The 26,624-nt window shown below is 42.3% G+C and overlaps 2 protein-coding genes across 3 annotated transcripts in view; both read right to left on the reverse strand.

The window, feature by feature from the left end:
- THSD4 (thrombospondin type 1 domain containing 4) overlaps positions 1-26,624 on the reverse strand; it is a 589,040-nt gene that overhangs the window by 317,919 nt on the left and 244,497 nt on the right. The gene's annotated exons all lie outside the window — the stretch shown is intronic.
- Positions 10,890-11,498, reverse strand: LOC133085075 (NOP protein chaperone 1). Its single transcript, XM_061181949.1, has one exon. It carries the CDS (start codon positions 11,477-11,479, stop codon positions 10,907-10,909), a length of 573 nt encoding a protein of 190 aa, XP_061037932.1. The 5' UTR covers positions 11,480-11,498; the 3' UTR covers positions 10,890-10,906.

Here is a 26,624-nt window from a genome sequence, read left to right on the forward strand (position 1 = left end):
AACCAAAATTACCACATAATTACACTGAGAGTGTGTGGGATGGGAAGTGTGTGTATGTGTGGTGAGGTGGAGGGAGAGGATGATGAAAGAGGGCTACATCATCACCTTCAACAGAAAATACCTGAAACTGAAAAATCCAGAAGTAACGATATAAACATTATTCAGAGATAAGAAGGTAAATATCAAAAGAACAGCTAAAATTATTGGGGAGGAAGAAATACTGGAGGGGGCAAAGTTTGTAGAATTATTTGACTCTGTAAGATACATGCATGCGTAACTTAGATTAAACAATAAAAATTAATTTTAAAAAGAATTTAAAAAATAACTCCAACAATTTGGGTTCTGAGAAATGGAATCCTGTACAGTTTCAATCAGTGGTAGGTCCCTTCCATCTCCATTCAAAATTAACACAAAAATATAAAACTCCTTGCTGTCTTTTCAGGAACTCAGCATAAGTGGGAGAGCAAAAATGTTGCTTTCCACGAAAGCAACACGTTGCTGAAGGTTCTAGATTTTAGCCAGCTTTGCTACTACCAAGGCTTGCATTATCTCTCAGTAAGCAAGAGGGAGACTCCTCAAAGTGGCAGGAAATGAGGTTCAAGCTTTCCCCACAATGCACATTCTTTCGCCTTCCCTTAAGTAGAGAGAAAATTTCAGGTAAGAAAAGAGGAGAGACATTCTGTAAATAAATACGTGAGGCTATTCTTGGAGAATGGATAACATCTGCGCTTAGTTTCGGATCCATTCAAACTTCACAAGTTCACTCCAAGTTTAACACTGAAGCCCTCGTTTCCCAGGCTCAAGTTCCATTTTGTTGGTAGAATATATGATATCCCTGTTCAAGAAAAGCAGCCTCGTAAACGCAGCTCATAAAACTCAGACGTGGCAGGGTGCTCACCCAACACATGCTGATGAGTGAAGTGTAAACGAATTAGAAACATGTGGATGCACTGTCTTTACTGTGTATGCAGGACTTATATAAAATAAAAAGGTGTTTGCCCAAAGTCCTAGCAATGGGCGCGGAGTTTGCAGCATTTGCTTGGGGGTGAGTAATCCAGGGCAGCCAGAGCCAGAGCCATAGCCATGCCGGGCTCGTCCTCTGCCAACTACGTTATCTACATGCTAATCCTCCTGTTTATGACGAAGGATCTGCCTGCCCTTGGACTCCAAATTCTGCACTAGACGCAGATGATTCCTCTATAAACTGCATTCCTCCAGATTGTATTTTCCAGGACAAAGTTATGGAAAATAAGAGGAGGAGAATGCTTCTAAGAGCCCAGACTCTTCTCTGCAATTAGAAAACTGTTTGAAAAAGTAGAGACGAGGGGCAAGACGAATTCTTAGCTTTTCCTGTTCTGAAAAGGAAATTGTTTGGCCGTGCATTCCATTATCAAACCTTAAATACAAAAGCATACAGCTTATCAATTATGGACAATAATACCCCTAACCTTCTATCCCACACTGCAACTATGTGATTTAAACTTTGAATCTTATTTAATTGACAGTCTTAACAGACTTGGAGATCTGGACTAAAAACAGTACACAAGATGCCTTTTTTCTTTTTTTAAGAAATTTATTATTATTATTATTATTTTTTTTTTTAATTTATTCTATTTTTGGCTGTGTTGGGTCTTCGTTTCTGTGCGAGGGCTTTCTCTAGTTGCGGCAAGCGGGGGCCACTCTTCATCGCGGTGCGCGGGCCTCTCACTATCGCGGCCTCTCTTGTTGCGGAGCACAGGCTCCAGATGCGCAGGCTCAGTAGTTGTGGCTCACGGGCCCAGTTGCTCCGCGGCATGTGGGATCTTCCCAGACCAGGGCTCGAACCCGTGTCCCCTGCATTGGCAGGCAGATTCTCAACCACTGCGCCACCAGGGAAGCCCCAAAATGCCTTTTTTAAATCCTGAAAAATCACTGGCTCAATGTTGCATAGATGTTAAATTCCTCTTAGCACTCACACTTACACACATTTCTAGTAGGTAACACTTTAATGGTGGTTCTCAAACTTTAGTGTACTCAGAATCACTTTGAGGTTTCATTAAAACACAGTTTGATGGACTCCAGCCCCAGAGTTTCTGATTCATTAGGTTTCTGATTCTTGCCAAACCCAGCACCTGCCTTTCTGACAGGTTCCCAGGTGATGCTAATGCTGCTGGCCCAGGAACCACACTTTGAGAACCATTCTTCTGCTTGGTGCTATTGAACCAGGATGGGGAAAGGAGACCCACCCAGCAACCAGACCACTAGTTGACACCCTGGGAATGCACTGCCAAAGCTGACACACAAAATGATGTTCAGCTAACTAAATCAAAGGTTACAGTTTTATACATGCAAGCCAGCCAGTCGAGACTGTAATCAAGAGGCCATTCAAGGAGGAAGTTTCCTTCTGAGCTGGCAGGTACGGTCCATACTATGCAGGAAATGGACAGGGAAAAGGAACTTCTCTTTCTTTAGCATCTGCATTTGCCTCTGGCTGCCTAACCTCTTCCTGCCTTTTACAATTTTTATGTCTACTGTTTACTGAGCACCTACTATGTGCCAGACTCTTTATGTACATTGACTCAGCTAATCCTCACCCCTGGAGGATGAGGGCCCTGAGGCTCAGGCAAGCTCATCACCGCACATGGCCTGTTCGAGGGGTGAGAGACATCCTCCATGGTGGAAGTAGAGAGCGAGGGAAGATGAGCTGAGATGAGGCTGCAGAGGCAGATCTGCAGCCCAGGGCATGCAAGACCATCATTCTTGTAGAAAGAATGAACACACTTGTCTTGAGTTCTACGAAGCACCACGGCTAGCATTCCTTGCACTTTTTCAGATAGCAGAACGTGGAACAGCAGTAGCTTCCCATTTGGAGAAAGTTCCTAGACACGTATTTTCACAGGAATTGGTTAAGCCAACTTTGTCCAAGTTACCCAACCTTTTTTCTGAAATGTGTTCTTTTTCTCTCATGTCATAGTAAATCCAAAGCTGGAAAAAGTGACTGAAAACAAATACCATTATGGAAAAAAATCATGCTGTTCAAAACACTTCAAGCTGTGTGACATGTAGTGCTACATCTTAAAATGTTACATTTAATAAAAAAATGAAAGTGTGAAAGGGGTTCTGTCAGTAGAAAGCCAGTTTGGCCAACTGTCAGAAAAGCAGCTTGACAGCTTCAATAGAAGTGGGAGGTCATAACCAGTTTCTTATGGGAAAATATATATCTATCTGAGCGGATGTGGATACATTAAAATACGGCATATATACATATCCTCCAGCAAAACAATGTGGCTGGGGTTTTTCTTGTTAAGGACTGAGGCTGTTGAGAGCTCCAAGAAGGAAGCTGGGGAAGGGAACTCTGGTACAAACTGCCATGTAAAGTAAAAGTCTCAGAGGCCAGGGAAACTCAGAGGCAGAGGAAATGACACCATCTCTGCAGGCAATACCCAGAGGAGGGTGGCTTGACTTCCCATCTCCTGCCATTATCATAGTAAAAAATATATATATGTATAGGTATGCGTGTATATGTGTGTTATGTGGGTATGTTTACATGTGTGTAGTATGTATATATGTTGCATGTATCTGGGTGTAGGAATGCCTGTGTGCATATACTCGTGTGTATATGTGTACTTATTTACGTGTGCATTATGTGTATAAGTGTGTTCATGTATATAAGTGTGTATGCACACATGTATCTTCCAGAGTCCGTTGGCGCCAGGCCAAAGCAATCAAGAGTGATAAGAACACAATATGAGCTGATCCATAAGGTGGCAAAACTTACTGCATGAATGTGTGGGCAGATGTAGCAAATCCACATACCTGAAAACCAAGCAGTGGTTCTAACAAAGGCTCTCTCTTCTAAACATTTAAGAGCAGACATGGTAAGACACTAGAAAAAGAAGGTTTCAGCAGGAAGAAAGTTTTGATGGCTTCAGGCCATCAAAAGCCATTTGATGCCTTAGTATGACAAATTCTCAGAATTCAGGGGAAAACTTCAAGGAGTCCCAGCTAACCTCGGACTCAGCTTTCCCTTCTGGGGCTTCATAAAACCCACTGAAGAATGACTTTCATCGCGTTACCACTCCTCTTGCAGCCATCCCGAGTTCGTCACTCTCCTCAGAATGTCTATGTCCAGCCCCTAAGATGGGGTTCAAGGACGTGTTCTCTACAAGTGGGTCTTTCACTAACTAACGACTCAACTACTCTCTTCATTGTTCTGGAAACACACCGTGGGCATTCTCACCTCTGTGGCTCTATTTCTTTTGTTCACCTCTCCAGAATGTCCTTGACGTTCCAATCTACCAACACAAACCTTACCTCCAGCATATGATTGTGAAATACACAAACATAAAAACTGTGACAAGTGCTGTGAAGGCAGAGTCTCCCAGGGAATATAGAACAGAGAAATGCACTCTGTCTAGAGTATCAGGAAAGGCTTTACCGAGGAAGTGACTTTTGAACTGAAATCTGAAGAATGAATTAGTTTTATGAGAGAGGGGATGGAGAGGAAGCCATCTCAAGCAGTGGTACCAGCCTGTGCAAAGGCCCTGTGGTAGGAGGAGTGGAAAGAAGGCCAGTGTGGCTGGAGAGACAGCCCGGAGAGGAGTGAGCCTGGAGAGGTGACCCTTCTTTAAGTCCAGAGTTCTCATGATCTCTCTGGATCGGGGTTGCCAGATAAAGTGCAGAATGCCCAGTTAAAATTTTCAGATGCACAAGATATGTTGTATGGGACATACTTAGGCTAAATACATTAAAAAATTATTTGTTTATCTGAAATTCAAATTTAACTGGACGTTCTTTATTTTTATTTGCTAGCAACCTTACGCTGGATACAACCAAAGGACATATTTTTCTACATAACTCATTTGTATTCTCTACCACAACAGGTCTTATTTTTTAGCTGGCTTCAGTTCTTTCCATCTCTCATGACCTCAGAGAACCTCAGAGCAGGAAGAGTCCTAGAAATCAGGTAGTCTGACCTTCTAGCTCCACAGATAAGAACAGGCGGCTCAGAAAGGCTCCGGAGCTGCTCAAGGTCACAGATAAAGACCCCACTGAGGCATCTTTCATGCCCTCCTGCTGTGCCTAAGACAGCGCTGAGCACATTAAAACAACAGCCTAATCAATTGTTTGATTGAATTAACAAGCTCATTTACATGCCTCTGTACAGAGGGGGATGAATAGATACAATCCCAGACAGCCAGGAGCTTTCCAAACAAAATAAACAGCCAGCCAGACAGAGCAGAGGCCACTTGCACATGCACAAACACAGGGACAGACACAAAGAACCCCAGCCAGCGGCTGCTTTGACCAGCTAGACTCCTGCCTTTTTCCAGAGGCTCTATAAGAGCCAGGAACCAAGAAGCCTCTCCTCCTTGCTGGCTTGGTGAATTTACTCTTGCATGGTGGCCCATGGAATTGACATGACAAGTGTGGAAAGGGATCATTTTTACCTTAAGATGGGAACTGTGACACTGAAAGGCCTCACCGGCCAGCCTCGTTTGTCCCTTTCAGGTCCTAGTTATTTGCTAAGAGACTTTTTTCGGGCCTTCTCTGCAGGCAGAACACGTTCTGTCCAAATATGCACAACCACCCAGAGAAAAAGGCAGGGGTGGGACCCTCCACCACTATTTACCAAACGAATGCAACATTCAACCCGAATGAAAGCAGGGGAATAATCCCTCTGAGTAAGCTTGGCTTTCATTCCTCCACAGGACTTGAAAAGACGTCAATCCATCCCAATCACAATCAAATGCAAGCATTTCACTTCCTGAAGACAAACAAGGATTTGGACAAATGAGAAACGGAGGCTCCCTTGTGGAGGCATGAAAAGGGAATTCAGCAGCCCCGGCTCCCTCGCTAAGAAAGCACCGGGAAGGATGTTCTTGCCGTGGCCACACAAAGCGTGGCATGAGCTCATCACGCCAGAACCTAATTGAAACCTCAGGCTGAAACAGTGTTTTGTGATATCTGGGGGAACGGATGGGCAAAGACAAAAAGGAAAAACAAAGGATGTGTACAGAAGAGGCATGAAAAGCGGCCCACTTCTTGACTGTTGGGACGATTTGGATGGTGGCCATTGAGTTAAATGAGGTGCAACCTTCCTTTCAATCTCAGAGACCCAAAGCCGTTTTGCAGAACTAGTTGCTGCCAGCATTGTGGCTCCCTAGCCAAGGCCTTCAGGGTCCATTAGCACCTTCAAAATGCAATTTAAAAATTGTATCTAAAGAAACGCAGCAGAAAAGATGCTGGTTAGACCTTTAGACAAACCACCTAGCATTCACGAATCCACTGAAAGGCATAAAAGGGAAAGAGAAAGAGCGTGGCTCTGTTATGTCCTTTCCTAGGTTTGAATCTGAGTTCTGCCACTTACTAAGCTTGTGTCATTGGACTAATTATGTCTATGAACCTTGCTTTCCTTAGCTGTTAAAATGGGTATGCTAATGCTTATCTCACAGTCTTGTCTGAGAATCAAATAAGAGAATGCTTGTAAAAGCACAGGTGCAAATATTTGTTCACTTCCTTTCTTCTCCCCTGAAGCTAGATGCCCAGGGAAGTGACGAAGTCTGTGTTTGGAAGCTTTATTAAGAACTGCAGACATGGAAATATCTGACTTTATTGAAATGTGGCAACCCTTGGAGGCTGGAGGTAAAAAGATGTGCTAGGTGGTAGTCCCCCCTAGTTTCAAGGCTTTATTAAAAGTATTCCCTTGTCAGTAGGTAGTTAATTGACGTTAGGCTGTCTTCAAAGCTCTGCGGAGCTGCCCGTTCTTTGAATATTCTTTGATAATTGCCGAAACAGCGTGGCCAAGTTAAAATAAGCCTGGAAGACGAGTAGGGAGAGCGGTTCCATGGTGTTTTGGCTGCACTTCAGGACTCCAGATGCTCAGTAGCCAAACCTTGGGAACGCTGTTTAAGATCTCATTATTCTATTTTCTTTCTCTTTATGGTTCTTGCAAATAGCCACCTGCAAGTTTCATTTCGTTATTGGATCTGTATAGAGAAACGGTTTTAATCCTTCTTCTGAGAGACTGCTGTGTTCTGAAGGGCCAGCATCCCCTGCAGTTCAACCCTCAGCCACTGACAAATATAGGTCTTAGTGAGGGACTCGCTATTCTTTTCCTTCAGCAGAAGTTCCCATCGACAAGCATACTCTGCCTCAATGAAAAGCATGTGACAGACTGGGATGCCTGGAAAGATGGCACCTCTCCCCATACTCCAACAGTACCTAGTCACAGCCAGTATACCTTTGTGAGATTATTGGTTCTTTTCCTAGACCCAGTCCCCTACTTCACCTTGACTATGTAGCCATAGCCCGATGCTCTGGATTCCTTTGGAAAGATTTAGCCAGCCATAATTACCTAAAAAATTGGGGGAGGGGGCCAGAAAAAGAGAATTCTCTTTAAATGCCCAAAAGATTTGAGATAAAAGGATGTGATCTTTTTGACTGAGTAATCCAGCTTATCCTCTACTCTCCTCTTCACTGTACTAGGCAGATCAGGCTCCAGGAAAACTTCCTGGATCATCCAACATAGTAAACGCAGGGCACTGTGACAAATGGGCAAGCACATGTTTAGAGCAAGGACACTCAAGGTCTTTCTGTGGGTTCAGAGTGCTGGAGGTCAGGGGAAGGTTACGTGACAGAGTAGACAGAGGGAGATGTGAGAGGCAAAGCTGGATTCAACCTTGTAGACCTATGAAAGTCAAAGTTTCCATAGCTCTCTCTGCAATCCAGAAATCTTCCAATAGTTCTAACCATATTTCCAAGTCCTCTCTACTCTTCCCCCACTGTTTTCCTTGTCCAGTTAAAGCCATACAAAGATTTCACCAAAAACAGATAGTCCCATGAAAATCAAACTAGATAACATAAACAGAGAGGGAATGTAATATAAGCTCTTTTAAGCCTTTGGCCTAGATTCCATTGGGCCCATCCTCTCACACCTCATTTTTTCCCTACAACAATAACAGCAATGTTTACAAGAGCCGAAAAAGTGGAAGTAACCCAAGTATCCATTGACAGATGAATGAACAAACAAAATGTGGTATATACTTACAATGGAGTATTATTCAGCACTGAAAAGGAAGGGAATTCTGACACATGCTACAACATGGATGTATCTTCAGTCATTATGCTGAGTGAAATAAGCCACTTAAAAGAAGACACTGCATGGTACCACTTATATGAGGCACCTGGAGTCGTCAAATTCTTAGAGACAGAAAGTAAAATAGCGGTGGCCAGAGCTGGGGGGAGGGTAAAATGAGGAGCCATTATTTAATGGGCACAGAGTTTCAGTTTTGCAAGAATAAAAGAGTTCTGGAGATTGGATGCACAACAATGTGAATGTACTTAACACTACTGAACTGTATACTTAAAAACAGTTTAGATGGTAAACTTTGTGATGTGTATTTTGCTACAGATTTGAAAACATGGAACTAGAGTCTTTACATTCAAAAGTCTACCCATCCTCCCATTATATTCCAAGGCTCAAATCAACACTCTAATGAAACAATACCTAAAATTGGTGGTCAAATTCCAATAGCTGGGATGATCCACCAGACCACGCTGCCCCACGGAGATTTGCTGTCTGCTCTCGTCAAGTGAAGTGGGCATCAGCTGTCCTTTGCCAACAAAGATGACATTACTGACTCCAAACCAGCAAAGCATGGGTGAAGGTTGCTTCATTCCCCATTACTTGGGATACATTTCCATCGCTTTCACCCGCATTCTCCTCCTTAAAGGGCCTGGCACATACTGGGTACTCCATATGGGTTTGGTGAGCAAATTAATGAGTCACTAAAAGGCTAAAGGGGAATGAACCAAGCAGCTATATGACAGAATTGTAAGAACCCCTCGAGAGTGTTAAAAACACAAATTGATTGCTCTTTGTGGACAAATCCGAGGGATGATTTATGTGAAACAAGGTAAAGTAGGTTCTTGTTAAAGTCTCAGATTTTACTGGGAATGTGTGATATCCTGAGTGCAGTTTTGATTTGTCTTCTGTTTATGTGTGTAAACCACAAAAGCAGTTAACTGTTGATGGCCAAATAACAAATGTCTCTGCCTCTCCCCAGAGAGATTAAATAGCTCTGGGTTGAGAAAAAAATAGAAGATCAAAAGAAGATCCAGACTTCCCGGCTGGCAGGCAGCAAGAGGTCCCCTGGCCAAGGGAGGGTAACCTTTGCTTGAACTTAGAGGAATGTGGAAAAGGGGTTCTGGGCTGAGAAGAAAATCTGTAAGATGCTTCTCCTAAGCTGTGCAGACCAGAATTCTGAGCTACATGCCTGAAATTCCCTGACCTGACCATAATATTTACTTCTAAGCCTTTGCTGCATATACTTATAATTAACAAAAAAGATGTCTTGTTTTCTTTTTTTAAAAATGATGGCACATAAAGCAAGTTCTGGGTGAAAGTGGTATCTTTGCATAATTGGTCCAATACTTTTGGGAAAGTAAGGCAGATATCAGGTGACATAATTCATACCCACTGATCTATTCATCCCCCTCCTGGAATTTATTCTACGACTAAAATCTAAAAGAAGAGAACATATTACAGTTTTCCTGAAAATGTATTTGAATGAATTTTGAGTTCTTTTTTAAAAACTCATTAGGAAAAAGACTTTGGGGGCGATAAAACATTATCCCCTTTACACCTAAGGCCATATTAACCCCTATATAAGCCCTGATTCATGGGTACCACTTCCATGATTTAGAGACAATCACCTACCACAGCATCCTGAGCAGATCTGAAAATGCTTCTCTAACACCTGAGATCACCCAGACAACACTGTCCGTCAAAAAGATCCCATTCTATAGGCACTCAGACAGGTTTTTTTTTTTAATGTTAATGAGTTATGCCTAGCAGCTAGCTTGCAGTACACAGCTATTCAATTCTTCAAACGGGTGATAAAAGCATCCTGCCCAAGTCCTCAGAAGCCTAAAACAAAACGCAAGCAAGCTGTGAAAACAACTTGACCCCCATGCCCACGGCTGCAAGGGAATCTCCAGGGCCCAGGAAAAAAAAGAAAAGACAACAAAAACAGAAAACCCTGAAACCTAGACTCCTAAAGTAGCAAGTACTATAATGCAAATGTATGTTGATTAGAAGGCAAATAGAACCCTTTTCAGCCTATGGTTTCCAAACACAAAGCTTGGAAAACAATTGATTTTCTCCAAGTTATTCCAAATACAGAAGGAAATAACTGGGGAAGACCTTCGTCATTTTAAAAGCTGACCTCTGAATTTGGAACCTAGGTAACGCCCACATTTTCTCTTAAAAAGTGTTATTTATTTAGTGATCGGAGTCTACATATTTCAGACTCTCTGTGTCTCCCTCCTAAGAAACAAGCCATCCCGTTCTGGAAAGTAGGAAGGCTGGGGCTGTGCCCACCTGTCAAACTTCTCTTTCACAGGGTAACATCTCCATCTGCTGGAAAGTTAGATGTCTGCATTAAAGGCAGATAATGTTAGTTTTACTGTCCTATAAATCTAGGTCATATTTACATTCCCACTTTCTCGTTCATAAGCCTTGCCATTTTATTTGAAACATCTGGCTTTTTTCCTTATTTCCGAGGCCCCCAATGGTCTTCATCCTTGTGGCATTTGCAGGACCTCTCCTAACCCCTGCTCACTCCCCTCCCCAGGGTTTGGGCAGGTCCCCATCAGTCTTTCTTCAGAACTGTACATCCTTAGGTTAGTCCAGAAACCCTTCTCTGAAGCTGGATATTGTTTACCTGGAGGTCAGTGGTTCCCGTACCCACCCCCCACCCCGGGCTGGCATTCCTTTGAACTATGATCTTAGCTTTTCCCAGCATGAGCTCCTTTATTTGGCTGGGCAAAACTGTTCAATAACTGCCTGTTTTTTTTTTTTTTTTTTTTTTTTTTTTTTTTTTCACAGAATTAGCAGGCATCTATCACCTGTTTCTCAGATTGTTTATTTCCCTGTTTCTTTCTTTTCACTGGCAGGATGGTCCAGAACCTCTATTTTGCCTTTTCCATCTTCTGAATGAGGAAGCTTAATGGTATCGATGGTGACTTCACCTTCAGAAGAGGTGCTATCATCTTCATCCTCAGATCCTGAACTGTCCTCTGAACTGTCTTGTGAATTCTCTTCTGAACTGTCCTCTTCTTTTGAATCAGACTGATTCATCTCAAACAAGGCCACATCCACTTGTATAACTTTTCCGAGAGTCTCGTCAATATTTTCAATATTGAAATGACCAGGTGGTGCAGCTGCCATTTCTTTCCTTAGCTTTTCGTTTGCCTGAGCCATCTGTGGGAGAAAGCTCTGTACTTGGTCCAATAAGGGACTCCTCTCTATCCGAACTGTTTGAAGAGTGGAATTCTTTCTGGAATTAGGCTTGGAGTTGATGAGCAACCTGTCCCATATACCTCCGCGGCCGCCGCTGCCCGCCGTCAGCAGCTCCCTGGACACCGAGACCCCGGAGCCGTCCCGGGAAAACGACGAACAGCTCGCGTCAGACTGGGATTCGCCGTGGGCCTCCATGCTGCTCGCCCGTCTTCAGAGCAGCTAACTGCCTGTTTTGTCTTTGATTTTTCAAAATAAATAAACATACAAACATTTGGGCCGTGAGGACAAGGCTGTGGTTGCCCCACTCGTGTTTCTGGTTCCTTCAAGTCTCTTGCTTTTCTGTACGTTTGTGTGGATTCCACCTTGGCCAGGCACCCACTCAGTGATTAGCCCCAGGAAATACAAGTGCACGTTGCCTGTGTACACGACTACTTCTCTGTCCTTTCTGTTTCATCATTAGCATCACTTTTCAGAATCAATTCCTCCATGCCTTTAGTTTAGTCTCCATTCTGCCATTCCTTTCTTTAAAGTAAACAACGTGCAATTCTATTTATAAATTATTGCTTCCTGGTATTAAACTCCCAGCCTGAACCTGAGCAGCTTTCTGGGCTTCCATCTCTTTATTTGTACAGTAAGGAAGTGGGACTGATCCCTTAAGTCCATGTTATTTATGATAGTCAGAGGAAAAAGAGGCCCAGGCAAGTAAAGAAGCCACCTGCTTCAGTAGCCTCTCAAAGACGACAAACTTGAGAGTCAGAGGTTGGCAAGGAAATGAAAGCTAGGCTGATCTTGTCCTTCTCTTAGGAGAGCTGGTGAAGGACAAGCTAGCTATGAGAATACCTGACTATAAGAAAACGAGAGTCAGATAAGCCCAAGAGGACCCAACCCTCCTCCGGCTACCTAAAGAGAACTTAGAACTGTAGAGCTGAACAGAAAGGCAGGCCTTTCCTTGTCCTCCAAGACCATCTCTTAAAATGTACCTGAGAAGGACAAAATGAGAAAAGCTAAAGAAAAACGCCTTCTCTCTCTTTCTCTGTCTCTCTCTCTCTCCACAGCTGCCTAATCCAGGGGGTAGAAGGCCTAAATAATTTTGATCTCAACAACTGGTTTAAAACATGTTATCTTCTTTTGCCTAGAAGAAAGAATTAGGTTTATTAAGCAGTGACTTACAACAATAAAAGATCCATAAAACCGATGCTTTAATTAACGGCTAATATGTAAGCTTATTCCATTAAAAGCAAGAGCATAATGGAGTAGAACAGTGGATGTGGCAGGACTGAATTCCGGCCACCAGCACTTTATACCTATGATTATTGTACTATGTTGTTTTCCTACTCACGCCCACACTTAGATTAGGAGTTCCTTGAGGACGATGGAACCTGGTCTTCTCATCCTAGCAGCCTAGACAGAGGTCCTCTCACACAACAGGTATTCAATAAATGCTTGTCAAATTGAAATGGACCAACCAGAGCCCGTTCTAATGGTCCCTCCACATATGGAGAGCAGTAGGCTGATGATCTACTTGCCAAAGTGCTGGCCCCTTGTTCATCTGATGTGAGCTCTCCAGGTCTCCTTCATAGTGCCTTTACAAGAATTAGAATACGTATCCCTTCCTCAACACACTTTACTTCCTCCTGATAGAAAATTGTCATAATGTATTGACACCATTAGAAAAAGCCACTTTTTGCCATCTGCTGGAAAGTTGTCACAGTACATATGCAAATCATTCATCTTTTGAGTCAACAGAGTCATAATAAAAATATGAAGAAAATCAAAACAATAAAGATACCTATAGAGGAAACTTGCACAAGCCTCTTAGATACCTTCATCCACCAGAGGGCAGACAGTAGAAGCAAGAAGAACTACAATCCTGCAGCCTGTGGAACAAAAACCACATTCACAGAAAGATAGACAGGATGAAAAGGCAGAGGGCTATGTACCAGATGAAGGACCAAGATAAAACCCCAGAAAAACAACTAAATGAAGTGGAGATAGGCAACCTTCCAGAAAAAGAATTCAGAATAATGACAGTGAAGATGATCCAGGACATTCAGAAAAAGAATGGAGGCAAAGATCGAGAAGATGCAAGAAATGTTTAACAAAGACCTAGAAGAATTAAAGAACAAACAAACAGAGAGGAACAATACAATAACTGAAATGAAAAATACACTAGAAGGAATCAATAGCAGAATAACTGAGGCAGAAGAACGGATAAGCGACCTGGAAGACAGAATGGTGGAATTCACTGCTGTGGAACAGAATAAAGAAAAAAGAATGAAAAGAAATGAAGACAGCCTAAGAGACCTCTGGGACAACATTAAATGCAACAATATTCACATTATAGGGATCCCAGAAGGAGAAGAGACAGAAAAAGGACTTGAGAAAATATTTGAAGAGATTATAGTCGAAAACTTCCCTAACCTGGGAAAGGAAATAGCCACCCAAGTCCAGGAAGCACAGAGAGTCCCAGGCAGGATAAACCCAAGGAGAAACATGCCGAGACACATAGTAATCAAACTGGCAAAAATTAAAGACAAAGAAAAATTATTGAAAGCAACAAGGGAAAAATGACAAATAACATACAAGGGAACTCCCATAAGGTTAACAGCTGATTTCTCAGCAGAAACTCTACAAGCCAGAAGGGAGTGGCATGACATATTTAAAGTGATGAAAGGGAAGAACCTACAACCAAGATTACTCTACCCGGCAAGGATCTCATTCAGATTCGATGGAGGAATCAAAAGCTTTACAGACGAGCAAAAGCTAAGAGAATTCAGCACCAACAAACCAGCTCTACAACAAATGCTAAAGGAACTTCTCTAAGTGGGAAACACAAGAGAAGAAAAGGATCTACAAAAAAAAAAAAAAAAAAAAAATTAAGAAAATGGTAATAGGAACATACATATAGATAATTACCTTAAACGTGAATGGATTAAATGCTCCAACCAAAAGACACAGGCTTGCTGAATGGATACAAAAACAAGACCCATATATATGCTGTCTACAAGAGACTCACTTCAGATCTAGGGACCCATACAGACTGAAAGTGAGGGGATGGAAGAAGATATTGAATGCAAATGGAAATCAAAAGAAAGCTGGAGTTGCAATACTCATATCAGATAAAATAGACTTTAAAATAAAGAATGTTACAAGAGACAAGGAAGGACACTACATAATGACCAAGGGATCAATCCAAGAAGAAGATAGAACAATTATAAATATATATGCACACAACATAGGAGCACTTCAATACATAAGGCAACTGCTAACAGTTCTAAAAGAGGAAATCCACAATAATACAATAATAGTGGGGGATTTTAACACCTCACTTACACCAACGGACAGATCATCCAAACAGAAAATTCATAAGGAAACACAAGCTTTAAATGACACAGTAGACCAGATAGATTTAATTGATATTTATAAGACATTCCATCCAAAAACAGCAGATTACACTTTCTTCTCAAATGCTCATGGAACATTCTCCAGGATAGATCACATCTTGGGTCACAAATCAAGCCTCAGTAAATTTAAGAAAATTGAAATCATATCAAGCATCTTTTCTGACCACAACGCTATGAGATTAGAAATCAATTACAGGGGAAAAAAATGTAAAAAACACAAACACATGGAGGCTAAACAATATGTTACTAAATAACCAAGAGATCACTGAAGAAATCAAAGAGGAAATCAAAAAATACCTAGAGACAAATGACAATGAAAACACAACGATCCAAAACCTATGGGATGCAGCAAAAGCAGTTCTAAGAGGGAAGTTTATAGCAATACAATCCTACCTCAAGAACAACAAACATCTCAAATTAACAATCTAACCTTACACCTAAAGGAAGCAGAGAAAGAAGAACAAACAAAACCCAAAGTTAGTAGAAGGAAAGAAATCATAAAGATCAGAGCAGAAATAAAAGAAATAGAAAGAATGAAAACAGTTGCAAAGATCAATAAAACTAAAAGCTGGTTCTTTGAGAAGATAAGCAAAATTGATAAACCATTAGCCAGACTCATCAAGAAAAAGAGGGAGAGGATCAAATCAATAAAATTAGAAATGAAAAAGGAGTAGTAACAACAGACACTGCAGAAATACAAAGCATCCTAAGAGACTACTACAAGCAACTCTATGCCAATAAAATGGACAACCTGGAAGAAATGGACAAATTCTTAGAAAGGTATAAGCTTCCAAGACTGAACTAGGAAGAAATAGAAAATATGAATAGACTAATCACAAGTAATGAAATTGAAGCTGTGATTAAAAATCTTCCAACAGGGACTTCCCTGGTGGCGCACTGGTTAAGAATCCGCCTGCCAATGCAGGGGACACGGGTTCGAGCCCTGGTCCGGGAAGATCCCACATGCCACGGAGCAACTAAGCCCGTGTGCCACAACTACTGGGCTTGCACTCTAGAACCCACGAGCCACAACTACTGAGCCTGCATGCCACAACTACTGAAGCCCATGTGCCTATAGAGCCCATGCTCTGCAACAAGAGAATCCACCGCTATGAGAAGCCCACACACCGCAATGAAGAGTAGCCCCCGCTCGCCGCAACTAGAGAAAGCCCGTGTGCAGCAACAAACACCCAATGCAGTCAAATAAACAAATAAATAAATAATTAAAAAAAAATCTTCCAACAAACAAAAGTCCAGGACCAGATGGCTTCACAGGTGAATTCCATCAAACATTTAGAGAAGCGCTAACACCCATCCTTCTCAAACTCTTCCAAAAAATTGGGGAGGAAGGAACACTCCCAAATTCGTTCTATGAGGCCACCATCACCCTGATATGAAAACCAGAGAAAGATACTACAAAAAAAGAAAATTACAGACCAATAACACTGATGAATATAGATGCAAAAATCCTCAACAAAATACTAGCAAACAGAATCCAACAACACATTAAAAGGATCATACACCATGACCAAGTGGGATTTATCCCAGGGATTCAAGGATTCTTCAGTATACAATCAATCAATCAATGTGCAAATCAATCAATGTGATAACACCATATTAACAAACTGAAGAAGAAAAACCATATGATCATCTCAATAGATGTAGAAAAAGCCTTTGACAAAATTCAACACCCATTTATGATAAAAACTCTCCAGAAAGTGGGCATAGAGGGAACCTACCTCAACATAATAAAGGCCATATACGACAAACCCACAGCAAACATCATTCTCAATGGTGAAAAACTGAAAGCATTTTCTCTAAGATCAGGAACAAGACAAGGATGTCCACTCTCGCCACTATTATTCAAGAGAGTCTTGGAAGTCCTAGTCACGGCAATCAGAGAAGAAAAAAGAAATAAAAGGAATACAAATTGGAAAAGAAGAAGTAAAATTGTCACTGTTTGCAGATGACATGATACTATACATAGAGAATCCTAAAGATGCCATCAGAGAACTACTAGAGCTAATCAATGAATTTGGTAAAGTTGCAGGATACAAACTTAATGCACAGAAATTTCTTGCATTCCTATACACTAATGATGAAAAATCTGAAACTGAAATTAAGGAAACACTCCCATTTGCCACTGCAAAAAAAGAATAAAATACCTAGGAATAAACCTACCTAGGGAGACAAAAGACCTGTATGCAGAAAACTATAAGACACTGATGAAAGAAATTAAAGATGATACAAACAGATGGAGAGATATACCATGTTCTTGGATTGGAAGAATCAATATTGTGAAAATAACTATACTACCCAAAGCAATCTACAGAGTCAATGCAATCCCTATCAAATTACCAATGGCATTTTTTACAGAATTAGAACAAAAAATCTTAAAATTTGTATGAAGACACAAAAGACCCCGAATAGCCAAAGCGGTTTTGAGGGAAAAAAACGGAGCTGGAAGAATCAGACTCCCTGATTTCAGACTATACTACAAAGCTACAGTAATCAAGACAATATGGTACTGGCACAAAAACAGAAATATAGATCAATGGAACAGGATAGAAAGCCCAGAGATAAACCCACGCACCTACGGTCAACTAATCTATGACAAAGGAGGCAAGGATATACAATGGAGAAAAGACAGTCTCTTCAATAAGTGGTGCTGGGAAAACTGGACAGCTACATGTAAAAGAATGAAATTAGAACACTCCCTAACACCATACACAAAAATAAACTCATAATGGATTAGAGACCTAAATGTAATACCTGACACTATAAAACTCTTAGAGAAAAACATAGGAAGAACACTATTTGACATAAATCACAGCAAGATCTTTTTTGATCCACCTCCTAGAGTAATGGAAATAAAAACAAAAATAAACAAATGGGACCTAATGAAACTTAAAAGTTTTTGCACAGCAAAGGAAACTACAAACAAGATGAAAAGACAAGCCTCAGAATGGGAGAAAATATTTGCAAACGAATCAACAGACAAAGGATTAATCTCCAAAATATATAAACAGATCATGCAGCTCAATATGAAAAAAACAAACAACCCAATCCAAAAATGGGCAGAAGACCTAAATAGACATTTCTCCAAAGAAGACATACAGATGGCCAAGAAGCACATGAAAAGCTGCTCAACATCACTAATTATTAGAGAAATGCAAATCAAAACTACAATGAGGTATCACCTCATAACAGTTAGAATGGGCATCATCAGAAAATCTACAAACAACAAATGCTGGAGAGGGTGTGGAGAAAAGGGAACCCTCTTGCACTGTTGGTGGGAATGTAAATGGATACAGCCACTATGGAGATCAGTATGGAGGTTCCTTAAAAAACTAAAAATAGAATTACCATATGATCCAGCAATCCCACTACTGGGCATATACCCAGAGAAAACCATAATTCAAAAAGACACATGCACCCCAATGTTCATTGCAGCAGTATTTACAATAGCCAGGTCATGGAATCAACCTAAACGCCCATCAACAGACGAATGGATAAAGAAGATGTGGTACATATATACAATGGAATATTACTCAGCAATAAAAAGGAACGAAATTGGGTCATTTGTAGAGACGTGGATGGATCTAGAGACTGTCATACAGAGTGAAGTAAGTCAGAAAGAGAAAAACAAATATCTTATATTAATGCATATACGTGGAACGTAGAAAAATGGTACAGATGAACCGGTTTGCAGGGCAGAAATTGAGACACAGATGTAGAGAACAAACATATGGATACCAAGGGGGGAAAGTGGGGGGGGGGTGGTGGTGGTGTGATGAATTGGGAGATTGGGATTGACATATATACACTAATATGTATAAAATGGATAACTAATAAGAAGCTGCTGTATAAAAAAATAAATTAAATAAAATTCAAAAATTCAAAAAAGAAAAGATACCTACAATGTAAATACTGACCCTGGATATGCAGTAACCTGTTCAGTGCACAGCCTGAACAACTGTGCAAGGCAGATGATTTCTTTCAGGCATCTATGTGACTAGCCTTGAAAAACCGAGCCTATGAGCTGGTGGCAAATGGTAGAACTATTTATGTTCTGCTACTTTCATGTTGGCTTCAGAAGAGTCACTGACAGAAAGAGGCGGGATTGTGTGTGTTTGTGTGTGTGTTATGGAATTGGGAAGGGGGCAAGCAGTGATCACAAGTTAGATCACAAGGAATCTAAAGAATGACTTCTCTCCATCACAAAGTTCTCAGGCCCAGCAAGTCTGATCTGTAAACTTGTCCACAAAAGGATTTTCCTGGCAATACACTGTTAGTTTAGGTACCAAATAGCTGTTCTGACATGGAATGGCCCACAGCACTCTGGGTGTTGTCCATCAACCCACAGGTATACTCATCAGGTCTGTTCTCTTTCCTTGTCCTCTCTGCAGATTTACACTGCAGACCACCACCCCTCCCTCAGTGCTCTCCTGTCCCTTTGCATCCCTAGCACTGCAGTCTCCAGGTTGCCCTCCTCCTGGGCTGTTCCTCCCCTGGTTCTTCTTCCTCCACCCCGGATAGGCATTCTCCGAAGGTCATGCCTCAGAGTCTGAATTTCCTTCTCCACTCTCCCCTTTTCATCTGTTTCCCGGGATGGAGGGCACCCACATGCCTGTTCATCCCAATCTGCACACAACCTGTGGTCCTGGCTCTCCATATGCCTGCACAGCATTCCCACTGGGACATCCTGACTTCACCGCAAACTCACTTCATAGCTAAACTCAAGCTCTCAACTTCCTCCCACTTCTGTTCTTCCCCACTGGACTGCCTGTTTCGTGTCAGGGGTGCCATTATTCCAGTCACATAGCTTCAAAACAGTGTCATCTTTGACCCTTCTCTGGCCCTTAGCTCCTGTATGAAGTCACCCATCCAGCCCAACTCAGTCCCCCTCGGGAATGTCTCCAGTGTTTCTTTCAGATGTCAGTTTCTTTCCACTCCCGCACCCAGTGCCACATCAAGCCTGGATAACTGTGGCAGTCTCCTCTTGGTCCCTGCCCTGCTCATCACCCTGAGCACACTTGCTATGTCACAACTCCTACAGAACCTCTTTCAAGTGTCACCACCTTTTCCAACTCAGAGCCACTGATGGCTCCCTCCTACAGCGCAAAGTCCAAACTCCAGGGCTGGGGGATTAAGGCCTTCCATAATCTGATCTTACCAATTGTTTGCCAGTGTTTCAATCCAATGTGCCTTGGAATGGGTTCTTTTATTTTTTAATTTTTATTTTATTTTGGACTATAGTTGATTTATAATGTTGTGTTAGTTTCAGGTGTAGAGCAAAGTGACTTAGTTATACATATACATATATTTATTCTTTTTCAAATTATTTTACCATTTAGGTTATTACAGAAAATTGAGGAGAGTTCCCTGTGCTATACAGTAGGTCCTTGTTGGTTATCTATTTTAAATATAATAGTGTGTTTATGTCAATCCCAAACTCTGACATGGGTTCTTAGCCAAGCCAGACTGGTCTTCTAAGGGGACCCAATCATTTGTCACATTCTGACCTCTGTGCCTTTATTTGTACTTGGTGCCACCACCTGGAATCCGTTTCTTTTCTTTTTTTTTTTTAATTTAATTTAATTTTTTTATACAGCAGGTTCATATTAGTTATCTATTTTATACATATTGATGTACATATGTCAATCCCAATCGCCCAATTCATCCCACCACCACCGCCCCCTACCCCGACCTCGCTTTCCTTCCTTGGCATCCATACGTTTGTTCTCTACATCTGTGTCTCTATTTCTGCCTTGCAAACCTGTTCACCTGTGCCATTTTTCTAGATTCCACATGCATGCGTTAATACATGATATCTGTTTTGTTGATAAGTGGGGCAGGCTGAGGAGACAGCCAGGACTAGGTGTGTGTGAAGATTAGCTGGCCTTGATTGGGAGAAGTGTTTGCAAATGGGAACAAGGGGGAAAAGATTTGTTTTTCTCAGGGCACATCAAAATTATGTATGTTCAAGGGCAGATCCAAAATGATCTGACCCAGCCACGGAAGGAGGTCACGAGAGCAGCTAGAGAAAGGTCCCAATGCAGAACAAGGGGTTGAGGGGCTGGTCAAACAGTGACAGGGCAGGCCATCAACCAAGACCCAGAGGAGTGGTGATCAGTATGGGAGAGGTCCAGTGGCCCGTACTGAAGACCCAATTACGGCAAGACTAGTGTCATGGGGCAGGATTCCCAAACTGGGGCACAAGAAAGGAGGGTGGGTCCTAGAATACTAGAGCATGAAGGTCAGAACAGAACCCGCAGCCAGACTGTCAGCCCTAAGCATGGTCTTCATCTTGTCCTGCATAAATTCAGGATTGGCTCCAGATCAACAATGGCAGACACAAGGGACCTGAGTACTCCTTACTCCTGCACACATGGCAGAGGTCAATAATTGATCATGGCACGTTTTCCCTCTGGGCCCAGAAATAACTTCAGAATCCTTCATACAAGATCTCCAAACAGCCACTGTCAATCAATCGAAAGTAGCACATGAGATACATTCTATTTGTCATGCCTGGTCCCAAAGTCACAGGTAGGGCCAAATCTGTATGTGAGAGTTCACTGGCTCAGCTGTAAATAACACGGAGACAGAGTTGCAGGGCGCTAGGTCAATGGTTCTCTAACTTTGATGTGCATCATCATCACCTGGAGGGTTTATTAAAACCCAGATTGCCAGGTCCCACCTCCAGGGTCTCTAGTTTTGTAGGTGTGGGGTGATGAGAGAAATTTGCATTTCTAACAAGTTCCCAGATGATGTTAATATTGCTGGTCCAGGGACCTCAGTTTGAGAACCACTGCACTAGGTAAAACCATATCATATCTCGTCTTGTTCTTATTTCTCGGGGCCAGCTGGAGTCCTTTCTCCTGGGCTTAAAATGACCTCATCCATCTCCACTTTTAGAGAACATTATCAACACTGCGTATACGATCTATCGACAAACATGTATTGTGCTGGGAGTAACAGAGACAGGCAAAGTCCCTGTTCCCAGAAGTCACAAAGAATTTTATAGTCAATTAAAATTCAGTGTGAGAGGTCCTGTGACAGGGAAAGCACAGTCAGCGGTGGAAACACGCAGAGCACCTCACCTGGTCTTAGAAGATCAGAGAAGGCTGCTCAGGGGAACGTGAACCTGAGCTGGACCTGAAGGATGAGGAGAAGGTAGTCTGGAAGAGGGGGGAAGAGACTTACGTATTGCCTGGGGTTGTTTACCTTTTGCACACACACCTGTATATACACACACGCTCCACCTTATCTCCACGTCTAGACAGTAACCAACCTGGATGAAGAGCTGATCTTTAATCCACCCAGGCATTCCTTAGGAGGCTGGGCTCTAGCAGACATGGACGTTTTTATTCATTGATGGAATGCATACTTTTGCAACAGGCTGGAGTTGTTCTGTATTTAGGAAGGCATGGGAGAGGATGAGCGGGGAACGTGAGGACATGCGGGTTTGGCTGAAATCCCCCCGGCGATTTGGTGCTTTCTGTGGCTGTGAGGATTTCTCTAATTACCTGCAGGACAGGGGGCTCAACACCAAGCCCTACTAAACCCTGCCTCAGCCCGGTATGCCGCTTACAACTGGCAGCATATCTGCAGACGGTGATTAATGGCCCATCGTCCTAGCCTTGGTGTCCACTCCCTGCCCAAGCCACCATCTGTGAACAGTCTCTTGCTTGAGTAATAGCTGTCTCGAAAATTGTTTTCCACGTTTATAAACAGAGAGGGGCGTTTTCCTCTGCTGTCTTAATTTCAAGTGATTAGGCTGAGCTCATTCCTGCAAACAACCTCATTATTAGAATTCAAAGTTTGAGGGTCAGGGCCATTGCTCACCCGCAAGCTTCATTCCCCAAAGCAGCCTCTGAGGAAGCTGGAGGGAGGCCCCAGTGCTCTGATGAGGTCAAGGCAGCTTTTTCTGACCATTGAATGAGTAGACGCTGCCACCTTCTCCCCAAAACTGTCCCTTTCTGATTTGGAAAGTTAGATGGATATTTTCTTACCACATCCCCTATCTCACCACACCCATTTATTCTTATTTAGAATGTGGTTAGCTCATGCCTTACTTTAGGTGGGATAAGAAGTGACAGATATCCATTAAACTCTTCTGGTCTCTACTCCATCTTTGTCTCTGCAGAAGATAGCACAACCTGACACGTATTAAATGCTCAACAGATGGAAAATGAATGAAATAATTAAGATGCAGTTTCAAGGGGACATTTGAAATGAAGAAAACGACCCATGTGTTTTGCATAGACCGTTACACGCCCTCCACTTCCCCCTTTTGAGAACTTCACCTACCCCACAGTCAAGGGCATCCGGGAAGAAACAGTACAGCAGTGAGTGCTGGAAACATGTGCTTGCATCCCCTTCAGGGAGTACACACATCACCCAGGCCATGTGCAGCTGTTCTAGACAAAGAAAACACAAGCCAGGATTGTGCATATCATTCCAGGTCTGCCCTCTGACCTAGTTTGTCATTGAACTTGGTCCAGCGTTCATATAACAAACTGAGGAAAGGGTTACCCCAGTGATTTTACAACTGATTGCAGACCAGCAGTTCCAGCACTTTTTAAATAATGATTTTGCAATTCCCAGGGACCAGTGTGTAGCACTTGCCTGTGCAAAATGCTTTCTCCAAGAAACACTCATTTGAGATGGGAACACCCTGCTTCATGAACTGCTTATGACCCTGAGGATGGAAAGCCAGAGGCCCACTGTGCAGGGTCTGAGACTTTGAGAAGCAGAATTGACCATGAGAACATCTGCCCCGACCGCCGTGGTTCATGGGGAGGCAATTCACCCAGGGGCAAGTTAGTGGCAGAGTTGGGCCAAAAACTCACATGTCCTGCCTCACCATCCAAAGTTGTTTTAGAAATGGAGAACGCCTCCCCACCAGATCTTATGGATCTAGAAGAGACCTCCTGCTTTCTTGAGAATGAGATAACAAAAATGTAGTTGAGTCTCGGGTATGCTAATGTTTTCAATGAAAATTTGCTGTGTTGGTCATAAGCACTCCAAAATGCCTTCGTTTCAGTCTCTGGGATCTCCTGTGTGTAAGACCCTGAACTAGGAGCCAAGTTAAGAGAAAGCCACAGAACTTTATCCAGCAACGAAAAAGCAAATACATAGTCTTCAAATATCCATGGAACAGTTACAAAAACTGCCGATGTGTTAGGCCACCATACAAACCTCACTACAATCTAAAAGTTAGAACTCAGGGCTATATTTCTGTTCCCAAAAGAAACAAAGCATAAAACTAGAAACTGATTCTAGAAGACTTATTTTTAATCTATCCACTTGCAAGTTACGGACATTCCTTGAAATAACTCTTTTGATTAAAGAGGCAATCAAAACCAAAATTATTAACTATTTCGAAGAATTGTTTCCAAGCCTAGCCCTAACACTATCTGAACACTCTTGGACAAATCATATAATCACTCAATTTCCTTCTCTCAAGAAAGAGTTTGTGACAAGGATTAAAAGAGATAATATGAAAAGGGGTCTAGCATAGACAACAAATGCGATGCCGGCTCTAAGGCCAAGCTTGTGTAACTGATTGTTAAAATGGGCCTGTTCTGTCCCCTTTTCAGCTAAAATAGGAAGACAGTGGATGCTACATTTTGAAGGGAACACAACACAAAATTTCAAAGTTGAAGGGCAAATACATGACTTGAATCCCTTACTCACAGTGAGCATAGAATAGTTTTGAGAAAATGGAGCTTAAGAGAAGATATCTTTGGAGAGAATTGTGCTGGCATTTCCCCCTCCCCAGGGGAAAGGGTGGGGCTCTTCTTCAGGTTGAGAGACAGGAACTTCAGTGAGATCATTGGAGGGTTTGATTTGGTCTCCTTACAATTACTGGGACACCGAGCAGTGGGTCTAATTCCTGCCTGGAAAATCTAAAAGATTAGATGCTCTATTGGTACCAGCAAAGGAGAAGTGTCTGTTGGGCACTGTTCTCCTAGAGATTGTCAGGGCAGATGCTCTGTAAGAGCTTCTTGTGGACCAGAAGGTGTACTGTGGAGAGAGTGAGTCTGGATCTATTTAAATCCCACCTAAGAGGATTCCATGGGAAAGTGACAGAAGCCCAACCGAATGGGTCTGAAAGCTGAGGAAAGGAGAGCTAGCTGGAGGAAAATGCAACATGTGTGTCAGGGAACATATAGGTCAATGTTCCCAGTAAGCGTCTCAAAAGAGCCCACAGAAAAATCCATGAGGGATATAGTTGGCTCTGTAGACATTCCAGGCCCACCCAGTGAGGTCACCTTACAACAGGACTTGTCAAGTCAGAGCTTTCCTGCCTTTTCCTCTTCCCAGTCCATATACCCAGCAGAGCCAGCAACGCTGGTCACAGTTATGAGCGAGGACGTGTGAAAGCAGAGCCAAAAGGAAACTCATCCTCTTCTCACCTGCATCAGCTTCTAATTTAGAAAGGGGAGCAGATCTAACTTTAAAACAAGTTGGAAATTATTACATAGACTGGTCACTTAAAAACTAAATTAAGACTGTGTTGTCAACTTCCAGTGTTCCAAGGAATTTATATTACCTGAGAGTGATGAGAAAAGTCATGGGACTGCCTGAGTTTTCAATCAACGGCAGTGGAAGAACTTCTACTGAAATACTTTTAAAAGGGCAGTGAGAGAAAAAGAAAAGTTGCTTGTAATTACATCCCATGAATTTCTTGTTCAATTTACTGGCTGCACTTACAAGTTATATCTCCATTCCATCCATCTCCATTCAGGATGCTGGGATACCAAGGGCTCCAAAGGCAGCCCAAAACCTCCTTTCGGTTTATAAAATCTCTTCCTTGTCCCCCTCCCCACTCCCCCATATATCTCTAAAGTTTCAGCAGATTGTGCTGTTGAAGGCTATCGCTGAGAAAGGGACATACATGATAGAGGGATTATGAGAGATAGGAAAAGGATGGAAGGAGGCTTTTTACTAGAAGGGGAGAGTTAGGGCAACCACAGCTCAAGGAAGATAGGGTAGGAATCCCAGGCAGGCAGAAAGAGAGCTTGATGGAGTGGAGACAGTGCCCTTGGGGTTAAGGCTCCTCCTCTGGAGACCTGCCCGAACCACCACTTTGGCGGCCTTGTTACTGTTACATCAGCAACAGTGACGCGAGGTATAGAAGATTGACAACCAGAAGGCAAGCCGGGAAAGTCAGAGCTAGAGCGTTCTCTGCTTCCCCTGGAAATCCTCATGCAAATTCCTTAAGCAGCACCCACCCAATCAAGTGGGTCATGGCTGGTGGGCTTGCTCTCTCTCTCTCTACACACACACACACACACACACAGACCCCTACACATACACACACACACACAAACACACACACACACACGGGTAGGGAGAGAAACAAACACAGTTTTATGAACTAAAGTTAAATGAGCTTCATTTCCAACGATCTGATATTTTTTGTATTTTTTTTCTGGGATATGTAGTTTAGGTGTCAAAAATAACAGAATTCCTAAGATATTTTATTGTTTAGGTGGAAGCCATGGGTGAAAATATTTGTGATTAGGGCTGTCCCACCAAAGTGCAATTTAACAGGGCTTTACATAACCATTAATTCACATGCACAATATATGTTTCATTTATAATCCATCCCCAAATAAGCTGCAAGCAATTTCATACCGTTTTGTACTTGCTACGACCAAAACACATGCCCCTACCATAACACGCTTTAAAATGCGGTGCCGTGTGCTGGCCAAAAAGAAAACACAAATGGTCCAAAATGATGTGACGAAAATAAATAAAACTGAGTTGCAAAACCACTAATTATCGTGCTGGGAAATGTTACAAAATCTGGAAATGCTGACATGCAAAAACATCTAATCATCCATCAAGACTTGACTTGGTGGTCATCTCTGTTAGAACCTCCTGAACCCCCAAAGGGAAACTAGTATTTTCTGAAACCACTA

Source organism: Eubalaena glacialis, chromosome 2 (genome assembly GCF_028564815.1).
Source record: "Eubalaena glacialis isolate mEubGla1 chromosome 2, mEubGla1.1.hap2.+ XY, whole genome shotgun sequence".
Taxonomy (NCBI): Eukaryota; Metazoa; Chordata; class Mammalia; order Artiodactyla; family Balaenidae; genus Eubalaena; species Eubalaena glacialis.

Bases quoted from the DNA above. Each gene is read 5' to 3' on its own strand.
- LOC133085075 (XM_061181949.1), bottom strand. From the start codon at position 11,479: ATGGAGGCCCACGGCGAATCCCAGTCTGACGCGAGCTGTTCGTCGTTT.